Source organism: Lampetra planeri, chromosome 51 (genome assembly GCF_965212315.1).
Source record: "Lampetra planeri chromosome 51, kcLamPlan1.2.h2, whole genome shotgun sequence".
Taxonomy (NCBI): Eukaryota; Metazoa; Chordata; class Hyperoartia; order Petromyzontiformes; family Petromyzontidae; genus Lampetra; species Lampetra planeri.
Window position 1 is genome coordinate 7,191,260 of NC_136157.1, and position 11,935 is coordinate 7,203,194.

Consider the following 11,935-nt stretch of genomic DNA (forward strand, 5'->3'; position numbering starts at 1 on the left):
GACCTCCGATTAGTATGATTGGCTATGTACGGTGTGAAAGAAGTTGAACATACATGGCTGCTGTGGCCGTCTATTACCGTCACAGCCACGCATACTACGGTATCTTACACCTGCCCTTGGTCACGGTGACATCCGAACATGCAGCCCACATGGGGCCCCGGGGGCAGGTGTCGGGGCGAGTCCAACCGCACCTCACAGCCACGAAACTGCAACAACTGGCAAGCAGTAGTGGTGGTGGTCACCCATGCCAAGTACTAACCAAGCTCAACCCCCTTTAGTTTTTGAGATCTGATGAGGTCAGGTATATTTAAGGGTGATACCATCTTGGGCGTGAAAGTGGCGCGTTTGTGAATACACCACACAAAGGTCCCACGGATGAAACTGCTCGACGCCAGCTTTGCATGCGTTGATACTTCGCATGCGTTGATACTTCGCATGCGTTGATACTTCGCGTTGCCTTTGTGCTGTTCGCCTTTTGGCATTCTCTCGTCTAACACCGGCAAGACGAGGCCAGGAAGGAGGCTGTCTCTGGTTGTAGGTCAATCAGTTTCAAGGACAATGCGTACATTACAATCAAATCATTTTTGCTGTTTTACCACAGTCGTGTGGTTGATGCAGACTTGATGTCTTGTGTTAGGTGTCCGTTTGGTGTTTGAACATCTTAAAATCTGTGTATTCTTGCCGAACAGGGTAAAGCCTATTCGCTTTTTCATTAAGGATAAATATAAATTTTAAGTCTACCATTCTTTTAATTGTGCCATGTGTTGCTGGTCAATTGGCCACTTCGGCATTTGGGCCTGGGCTCCGCAACGACGATGAAACAAAAAGAGAGAAAATTGAACCATCGGAAGGAGGGCGACAGAAACCCTTCAGTTGCCTGGTCGAAGAGGAACTTTTGACGAAACTATAACTTCCGTGCTTCTTGCAGTCTTTTACTTTGTGTGCCGTCTGATCGCATTCGATACATTTCCCCCACAATACCCGACCTGCCAATTGCCTAACTGTGGTGGAACCATTCAAACGTTCCCATCGTGTCATCTGCCGCGCCAAAAGCTCAAACTGGTGACCTCTCGTGCAAGTCCCGCGTGTAGTCCAAGTCCAGGAACTCGATGTAGTAGAAGCCCCCCCCCCGCCAATCTGCATCCCCCCCCACACTCAATGGGAAGAGGCCTCGAGTGATTAACACAAAACCACTCCCCGTCTCGCCCAACCTCACGGATCGACCAACATGGAAACGAACCCCTGAGAAATGGATGAGCCCAGGGTCACATGGCGAAGTGATGCAGGCCCCTGACTGCTCGCGGCCGGTTGGTGGAGCCATTCATCTCCTCTGTCTCCCTGCAACCTGGCGTCAGCCTCTGATGTCCACACCCCGCGCGGGGTCCTCACACGGCTCAGTCGACCTTGGGGAGGTCAGGGGACAGATTCTGATGCATCTCTTGCCACCGATAGCCATGGCCGGGAATCGATTCAGATGGCCAGGTTCGTGGTGCGGTGCGCTTCCCCCGTGCCGCCCCCCCCCTCACATGGATATATCACAGAATGTTATACAGTTGTTTATTTCTTTAACCTCATTTCATATATACAGCAAACACTATGTTGTACATAAATTACTGATAATACTGTACAGCATAATAAACATCCCATGCAATTCCACGATTGTATTAGAACTAACCGCAGATAAAAAATTCTTGGCTGTGAAGTCTTGAATATGGCCATTTACTCTGAACGTTGGTCAAATATATGTACGTCTCAAAATTTGATGTTCGATACATACTTGTGGTCAACGTGTGGTTTTACAAGCGGCGTGATCGCACGCGCGTTCATTCTGTCCACGAGCACCTGTTACAGACGCAACCTAAACACGCAACAGCTCCCCCAGTTATGTACCAAGGCCGTGTGTTTGTTCGTGAGACAGTAGGAGGTATGTTGAATGTATGTTTCATGTTTAATTGGGGGCGGTTGTGTCGCGCTATGAACACGGCAACCAGAGTTTGATTCCCGCTCATGGCCAACACCAGTAACGATTATCTGAAGCGGTCCTTGGCCTCCACTAGGTCGACTCAGCCTCAAATGAGTACCTGGTTCAGTGCGTAAACATCACCACTGGGGAGACAAAGGCAGTCGGGCGTGGTGCTGGCCACCCACCCCCTCGTGTACCATACCGGCCTTCATAGGTGCTTGCTAACAGCACTTGCCCCAACAGTCTGTTCAGGCTATACGGGGGATCTTTGTCTTTGCAGGAGTTAACTTGCAATAAAACACTGGCGACGTCGCGACTGTGACACCGCTAAGAGACATTAAAACAGCGCTGATGTCACCAGAGGGCACCTGAAAGTCACTTCAAAGTCTTTGTCTCCAGAATCGTCTCGCTTTTAAGGTTGCATCTCCCCTTAAGGAAGGCACGGCACGTGGAGGGGGTTGGTGGAACATCTCCGTGCATGCCCGGCCACCTTTGTCTCGCGGCCAGTGGTGGACACACTCCCCGACAGCAGCAGCAGCTGTTGCTCGTTTTAGTCTGAGTCAACATAGGGGGGAGTGGTGAGCACACTGGCCTTGCGATCCAGAGGTCGCCGGTTCGATGTGAAACAATGAGGCGGTGTAGTAAGAGCAGTGGGCTTCACCACAACCGTGCCGTGGGGTAAAGTGTGGGCAACTTCCATTTCTTATAAGACATCGGGCCAGCGTGCAAGAGTGGGCAACACACCCTCTAGATCGAGTGGTTCTCTAGAGCTCATTCAAAGTGGAGGCCCATCTGCCAGCAGTGGCTTGAGAAAGTAATTTCAGGACTGCGCCTTTATTGACATTGAGGAGGCCCAAGTCCACTTCAGTACTTAATTGTGACTGGTGTATTTTTGGCCTGGAATCAAACCGAGGTCAGCGGATCCGTAATCACTGCAGAAAGTATTACACAAATACACTGTCGCATATGCAGATACATAAATGCGCGCTCATACACAGAAACGTGGTGCATACATAGCCATGTGCATGGCTGTCATTACACTTGCCTTGAAGTCGAATGGTTATTGGTTTAATATCAGCCTCAGTGGAAAAGTGACAATTTAATCGGCTGTATTAAAAATAAACTTGCATGAGTAGCAACAGAGCACTGCTCTACCATAAAGACCATACACCAGTAATACACATCGGTGGCGAGTGGTGGCACAGTGGTTAGCGCACTGCACTATAACCCTGGCAAGATGACTTCAATTCCCCTCCACGGCTGACATCGGTGGAAAATTATATCCGAGGCGGTATTGGGAACACCCCTTCACCAATCCACACTGATGAGCGTGGTGAAGTATGTCTGGTCAAATACCTCCATGACCTACAGGACGTGGGAGGGCCTTCATCCAGCCATGAGTTAACAAAGCCTAACAATTATTATGAATATACATTTGTTATCAAGTGATTTTGTTTTAAAAATAAGAATTTTAGCTGTGAACATCAGTTTAATTTAGGTAGACAGGCCCATAATACAATCTGCTAACCACTGTGCCACCACTCAACCCCACGTTTATTAAATCAAAACTCACTTCTTGAAATGTTTGTTGCTGTGCTACGTGGAGGTTTCTGTTCTCTGTCTTGGTTTGTGTTGTAGGAGGCAGCAACATCTTGAGATCATGAACTCAAGGGTATGGGTTCAATTCCAAAACAAGGCACTTGACATTTTGGGCAGGATATTTTTTATACATATAATCAGATGATCGTTGGTCCATCGATTTTGCTGTCCACCCAACAGTAAAATGAACAAAATCATGAAGTCTCTTGCGAGGTCTCTTGCTGGCGGGTTAAAGCGTGGGTACGCCACGTCTTATAAACAGCAGAGGGCAGTGTTGGGATAATTTCCCGTGCAGTGGCGATTTGAAGCCATCGGTGTGCGTTGGCATCGGCGTCATGCTCAAGCAAGTTTCAGAATTATCTGAGCAACAGACAAAATGGCATGGCCATTGATTCAATATGAACGCACAGTTGGTATTAAACAGCAATTTTACATTGTTCACGTTCTTTTCTATAAACCAAGTCTCTGCAATAGTAGCGAGGACCTTGATGATTATATCTGTTTTTACCAACGCAATTACGTTGAACATACCTGATTACATCAGTTCACGTGGAAGTGCTAAAGGTGGATGACAAGTGACCGAGAGAGGCCGTCACCCAGCAGTGGTTTGACCGTGGCTGGGTCTCCCCCATGTCTGAAGACACCGCAGGGATGTGACGCTGCGGCGTCTTCAACATCCACTTCACAGCGGACGACGGCGATGGTTAACACCAACCCGCGTGGCCGTCCTGATGGGCGCAACATAACGTCGCGTGTGGAAACTGTGGATGGGCAAGGGGCTGGAGGTTAGGAGCTGGGCCCATCACCAATCACCACAGCTGCCGCCCGGCAGAGCGGCGCCGCTCCGTATCTCCGTATCTCTCGGCCTGAACGCCGGGCCCTGCGGGCCCCGTGGACCCCGCGGCCGTCGCCGACGTGGGGTGCGACGGACGTCGCTCGTGCGGGGCGCCCTCCCTACACGGCCGCGATGCCCATGCGCCGCTCGGCCAGGCACAGCGGCCGCAGCTTCCCCTCGCCGGTCGGCGCCTCCACGCGGATCTCGGGCACCCCCGGCGGCGGCCCCGACGCGGCCGCCGTGACCCTCGAGGAGGCGGAGGCCGAGGAGCCGGAAGAGGAGGCGCTGGGGCAGCGCGCCGGCTCCCCCGTCGTCGTCGCCGCCGACGACGACGGCCTCCCGGCGGCCGCGGCGGCCGTGGCGGCGGCAGGCCGTGCGGGCGCCAGCCACTCGCGCTGCACGTAGAGGTGGAACGGGTCCTGGGAGCTCAGCGGCTTCTTGGTGCGCAGGTAGCCGAGCAGCACGAGCAGCAGGAAGAAGCCGTAGAAGGAGACGAGGATGAGGATGTAGAGTGTCTTGGGCTGGTTGTCGGTGGCAGAGGTGGCGGTGGCCGATGAGAGGCCCTGCATGTCCGGTGCGGCGCCCGGCCCGGCGAAGTGTGCCGAGAGGCGCGTTCCGTTCACCGCGTCCATGTCGCCGGCGCTCGCTGCGACGCACGGAAAAACGGTTCGTTAGCGTGGAAGGTGGGGTTCAACGAAGTGGCTTATCATGTGGACATTTAGAGCATCCAAATACTCTAAATGCGTGATGTTCATTCTAAATGTGGAGGGAAAACCAGAGGACCCAGAAAAAAATCCACGTGACCACAGGGAGAGACAGAGACAAGCAAACTCCAAATACACAGCAGCAGGTGTCAGGGTTGGAATCGAACTCACGACCTCCTGTATACCAGGCGAGGTAGTTAACATCTCCTAGCCACCGTGACACCCTTGGAGAAAGGGCACTGAATGAATGTCAGCTGGCTCTCACTCCGTGTTAGTGGAGGTTGGGTTCGCACGTTGGGTGCTTGAACTGAGCAGCCGTGAGGGAGAGGCTGCTCCACCTGGCACACCTCACGAGAGGCAACTCCACATTCCCATTCCCACTGCCAGGGCAGTGCTTCCATAGCACTGCTGTTGACTTGCCACAAATCGATAGCGATTTTATCGACTGAATTTATAGTGGGTTGCCATTAGTAGTATTAAGGAGCCTTTCAAGACCATCACCTTACCCTACATTGCTGGGGTCACAAAAAAGATCTCCAAAATCCTGATTAAACACAAGATCCAGGTCCGATTCAACACAGTACATAAAATCCGTGATCTGGTACCTTCTGTAAAAGATGTGGTTCCAGACATACAGTACCCTGGTGTCTACAAACTAAGTTGCCTCTGTGGTAGCAGTTACATTGGGGAAACCAAACGACATGTCTCGGACCGCATCCGTGAACATAAAGCTGACCTGAAACACTGTAGGACAAACACCTCAGCCGTGGCAGATCACTGTTACAACTCAGTGGGCTCACATGACATTGACTTCTCCAAGACAGAGGTTCTCTGCAAGCCATCTGGCTATCATGAGAGATTCGTACATGAGGCGATCCACATTTACAAACACAGAGACAATTTTAACCGAGAAGATGGATTCTGGCTTAGCAATCACTGGAAGGACGTAATAAACCATTTTGATACACATTAGGGTGGGTAGAATAATACATAGTGTTATATTAAAAATGTATAAGGTATAGGGTGGTTTATAGCAATACAGTATGTAATTTAATGTTGGTTTTGCCTATGGAAGTATATAGTACGGTATAGACGCGTGTGATGTAAGAGAATAAAGTTTAGATGGAAGCATATTATATAATTTTTTACAACGTAGAATTTTTCATGTATTACTTACTGTTAGTAACTCAGCTTATTGTAGAGTATAGTAAGTTTACTGATGATGCTATGTAGTTTATACTTTAGTTTGTCATGCAGTTTATACTGTAGTTTTTTACGTGGTTGTTTAGTAACTACAGATACATACTATTAACATTCCTTTCCTTTGTTAATGCTCCCCCCCTTCCCCCCCCCCTTTGATGCTGCTAATCCTGCATAATGCACGGGCATAGTATTGATTTGGAACCCCCCCCGCCCACCTCCTACGCATTTTCCATATGCTGAATTCCTCTTGATATGCAAATTATTTTGTCTAGGCGCTCTTCTTCCCACCTCCCCCCCCTCTAACCCAGCTTAAATATACGCTCCAAGCTTGGGGTGTTTCATTCTTCGCCTGAGGATGGCTGCTTGCGTTGTGGCCGAAACGTCGTGAGAATTGTTTTATTATGTTTTATTTTTATTATTTTATTACTTCCCTTCTACGTGACTTTACCGAAAGAACCAAGAAGATGAATCCCTGCAGTCACGAAAGCTTTAAATCGAAATTGGTATCGTAATTATACAATAATTTCCAAGGTCTTAAAATAAAATAAAAATATATAGACGACGTTTCGGGCAATGACCGTTTTTCAGAGCATGTACAATGTGTCCATTGCCCGAAACGTCCCCTCTTATATAACTTCAATGTTAAGGCCCCCACCCTAAACACAGTGTTATCACGAATGTTTTGGGTTGTTATTCATGCTACCAGTGCTGCAGTATCACATGTTACTGCTGCTGTTCGCGTAGCGAGTCACTCGGCAATTTTACGCCATTTTACGATTTTATTTAAGAATCAATTTGATTTTTCACAGTGCGGTGAATTTAGCGGCCACTAGCGGCCACTAGCGGCTTACTGGCGTCCGATGAAATAATTTGCATTCGCCATGTACGAAACACCAACTCTTAAAACCCTCGATACGACGATACTAATCGATGCAACGTGACACGATGGTTCACTGTGACGATGTGTAATGTTGCCGGATGGTAAAGACAACAACAACAGCTCTGTACCGTGCTGCCAATAGCATTGGTCCACACGAGCACAGAGTTCATAAGGCACACTAACGGTGAACGTCGTCGTCATCAGCAGCCATTGTCTATCCACTGCGGGATGAACGCCTTCCCCCCCCCCACGCTGTTGCCGTTCCTCGAAGGTCAAGAAAATGGTGCTCCCGTGCGTCTCACTGCTGCTCATGAGCTAATCTCAATCGCCTCATCTCCCACGGTGTCTGTCCCCCCTTCTTCACTTTGGCGGCGACTCCCATCACCAGTCACGACAGCGTCCTGCCCGAGCCCGTTCAGCTCCCCTCCTTCCTGCTCAACCTGACGACTCGGGTTGGCGTTCGCGCCCCGGTCCACGCGTTCCTCCTTCTGCCTCTCGGAGTATTTCAACTTCGTGAGAGGTCCCAACAACGCGGAAGATCTTCGGCCATGAAACTCATGGGGCAACAACGCCCCAACCGCACCACCGCACAGACCATGGCATCATCTCCTTGACGATGATGGTGGTGATGATGATGATGGTGATGATGATGATGGTGGTGGTGATGATGATGATGGTGGTGGTGATGATGATGATGATGGTGATGATGATGATGATGGTGGTGATGATGATGATGGTGATGATGATGATGATGGTGGTGATGATGATGATGGTGATGATGATGATGATGGTGGTGATGATGATGATGATGGTGATGATGGTGATGGTGGTGATGATGATGATGGTGGTGATGATGATGATGGTGGTGATGATGATGATGGTGGTGGTGATGATGATGATGGTGGTGGTGATGATGATGATGGTGATGATGATGATGATGGTGGTGATGATGATGATGGTGGTGGTGATGATGATGATGATGGTGATGATGATGATGATGATGGTGGTGGTGATGATGATGATGGTGATGATGATGATGATGATGGTGGTGATGATGATGGTGGTGGTGATGATGATGATGATGATGGTGATGATGATGGTGGTGGTGATGATGATGGTGGTGATGATGATGATGGTGATGGTGATGATGGTGGTGATGATGATGATGGTGATGATGATGATGGTGATGATGATGATGGTGGTGATGATGATGATGGTGATGATGATGGTGATGATGATGATGATGATGGTGGTGATGATGATGATGATGGTGATGATGATGATGATGGTGATGATGATGATGATGATGGTGATGATGATGATGATGGTGGTGATGATGATGATGATGGTGATGATGATGATGATGGTGATGATGATGATGATGGTGATGATGATGATGATGGTGGTGATGATGATGATGATGGTGGTGATGATGATGATGATGGTGATGATGATGGTGGTGATGATGATGGTGGTGATGATGATGATGGTGATGGTGGTGATGATGATGATGGTGATGATGATGATGGTGATGATGATGATGGTGATGATGATGATGGTGGTGATGATGATGATGGTGGTGATGATGATGATGGTGATGATGATGGTGATGATGATGATGGTGGTGATGATGATGATGATGGTGATGATGATGATGATGGTGGTGGTGATGATGATGATGGTGGTGGTGATGATGATGATGATGGTGATGATGATGATGGTGATGATGATGATGGTGATGATGATGATGGTGGTGATGATGATGATGATGGTGATGATGATGATGGTGATGATGATGATGGTGATGATGATGATGATGGTGGTGATGATGATGATGATGGTGATGATGATGATGATGGTGGTGATGATGATGATGGTGGTGGTGATGATGATGATGGTGGTGGTGGTGATGATGATGGTGGTGATGATGATGATGGTGGTGATGATGATGATGGTGGTGGTGGTGGTGATGATGATGATGGTGATGATGATGATGGTGATGATGTTGCACACGTGCGAAATTACAAACGGTGGTCACCACCCAGAACAGAACCGCGGAACGTATTGCGTGTACTCAATCTCGATTCACAAATGCAAAGGGGGAGGGCATCATCACAGCAGCGATGTACAAAGTCCCGTTCTCCTGACGCGTCCATCTGGCTCGGGAGCCGAGTGTGGCTCTTCAAGGACTGCTCCGTGACGTCATTCACGTGCATTGCGGATCTTGGACTATTGAGGGTTTTTTCACGAATTAAATAAATAATGGCTCTTGTGATTTTGGTTGCCGACCCCTGATCTGGCTCAGCCGCCTCGATATCAAATTATAATTGTTGCTCGACATCAACATCGGCCGTTCGCAGGAAAGTGTCATTCACAGCGGGCATCTCTCCGTGCGTGCACGAGTCGACACAACTCACTGCTTGCGATCAGCTCGGCTCATCGCTAACCCGACTCTCTCTCCACCCGTGCGTGTCCATCCCCACTCACGCCACTCAACTCCTCACCCTCACCTCGTGCTGCTAAACTCAGGAGCTCACCACCACCACCCTCCTCATCCTCACCTAGTGCTGGTAAACTCAGGAGCTCACCACCACCACCCTCCTCACTCTCACCTCGTGTTGCTAAACTCAGGAACTCACCACCACCACCACCCTCCTCCTCACCCTCACCTCGTGTTGCTAAACTCAGGAACTCACCACCACCACCACCCTCCTCCTCACCCTCACAATGAACCCCGAGTGAACCGCGAGTGGTCTCACACTTTGCGAGTTGTATGGATTCGCCACTGGAGCCGTCGTCTCAGTCACTGTCTCCTTCGTCACGCGAGGCATGTGGCAGTGCGAACATAAACTGGCGGTGCCGATCCAGAAGTGGGAATTCCACATTCTCATGACCGGGACCAGTCTTATCCTCAGAACCACCGCTGCTGAACTTCCGCAAAAGTGGCATTTTATCGATGCGGTAGTGGAGGGATCTCGTTGGACCCCTCGTCAATCCACTGCCGGATGAAGGCCTCCCTCCCCACGCCCGTTCAGATATCACCCACCACTTTGCGTGAGCCGTGGCCGGGAATCGAACTTAGGTCGCCGCGTTCGTAGCGCAGTGCGCTAACCGCGGCACCTCCGCTCCACCCACGTCAACACTTATGAGTTGTGTGGAGTAGCGGAGGATAACATTTGTCAATGCAAGAAGCGTGTTTTATAAATTAACGCCTTCATACGGTGCGAAAGAAGTTCAACACATTCACCGACTGATGAAGGAAAAAACCTTTACCTTACTACCCGCTCCCAGACCAAGCTATCTACCCACTCATACTCAGCTATTTACCTACCCGCTCCCAGACCAAGCCATCTCTATCGCGAGATAACAAGCGATGGCAGCTCCTGCCTGCCGACATGATCTACCACACGAGCTTCTATCAACTTGGTCACCTACCCACCTGCGTAGCTGCATACCCACTTAGATGCACCTGTAACGATCCGATGATATACAGACATCTCGAGATATCCACCTACTCACTAAACTACATACCAATGTAGCTATACTGTATGTCCATCTCGCTACCCACTCATCTACACGACCCTTCGACGCAAGTACCGAGACAGTAGATATGTAACAACGCTCACTCGAACACCTACCGACATGCCCACATAGCGACCCACACATCTGCAGAGTCCACCCGCCCGCCTACTCATCCACCTCCCTTCGTGTGCGTTTACTCATCTACCCACGCTAGCGAGTGCGGGCGGTGCGTGGTGGTGAGTGGTGGTGCGTGGTGGTGAGTGGTGGTGGTGAGTGGTAGTGAGTGGTGGTGCGTGGTTGTGAGTGGCGGTGAGTGGTGGCGAGTGGTGGTGAGTGGTGGTGGTGAGTGGTAGTGCGTGGTGGTGCGTGGTGGTGAGTGGTGGTGGTGAGTGATGGTGAGTGGTGGTGAGTGGTGGTGCGAAGTGGTGAGTAGTGGTGGCGAGTGGTGGTGGTGGTGAGTGGTGGTGAGTAGTGGTGGTGAGTGTGGTGGTGAGTGGTGGTGCGTAGTGGTGGTGCGTGGTGGCTCTCTCGTGTGATCGTGGAATCATTCGCTCACCTCTCTCCGTGTCTGCTGCTGATGGCGGTGGTAACGAGATGCAGAGAGACAGCAGCTCCAGGAGACGCGGTCTCGAGGTGCAGCTCGTGCAGGCGGTTCCACTCAAGAACGTCGGCCTACGAGTGACCCCTTTCCAGACGATGTCCCCTCTGGGCTCTTTGTCCTCACCCCGTTAAACGAAATGAACTTGAGTCTAAGGCGGAGCTTCTCCGGATGGCGTCTTTAAGACGGAGTCACCCAACAAGTTCCCGGGTCGCGTTCTCCAGCCCTGCAGACGAGGATGCTTTAAGGTGCTCCTCCGATGTCCTCCGATGTCGCTCCTACAGAAGAGAGGACGACCTTTCGTGAGTCGGGCAAGGTCGTCTGGCGTCCGCTGCTCCTCCGCGGCAACCTTTGTACCTCTCCCCGAGCTTGCACGGACGCGTTGCCTCGAGTTGCTCCCGCGAGGCGCGCGCTCCGAGCTCTCGGTGTGTGCGCCGCGCAGCTCCCCCAGGGCTATTTAAAGGCGGCTCCGACTCTGAGGGCGCATCGCGTCACTGCCGAGACCCCCTCCCCGGACCACCGGCCAACAGCTGGCCAAGCTCAAGCCTCAGAGGCCCCAAGCGGCTCAAGGGAGACGCCGCACTCATGCACAACACAAAGCAGAGGCGCGTGCGCTATATTAGCTGCGCAG

The 11,935-nt window shown here is 50.7% G+C and overlaps 1 protein-coding gene across 1 annotated transcript; it reads right to left on the reverse strand.

Moving 5' to 3' along the window:
• Positions 1 to 1,543: 1,543 nt before the first annotated feature.
• Positions 1,544 to 11,711, reverse strand: LOC144734493 (uncharacterized). The gene is made up of 2 exons (XM_078616712.1): positions 11,263 to 11,711; positions 1,544 to 5,043 (listed from the first exon to the last, which is right to left on the reverse strand). The coding sequence occupies exon 2, from the start codon at positions 5,027 to 5,029 to the stop codon at positions 4,517 to 4,519; it is 513 nt and encodes a 170-aa protein (XP_078472838.1). The 5' UTR covers positions 5,030 to 5,043; positions 11,263 to 11,711; the 3' UTR covers positions 1,544 to 4,516.
• Positions 11,712 to 11,935: the final 224 nt, after the last annotated feature.

Coding starts and splice junctions, on each gene's coding strand:
- LOC144734493 (XM_078616712.1), bottom strand. CDS start 5,029: ATGGACGCGGTGAACGGAACGCGCCTCTCGGCACACTTCGCCGGGCCG.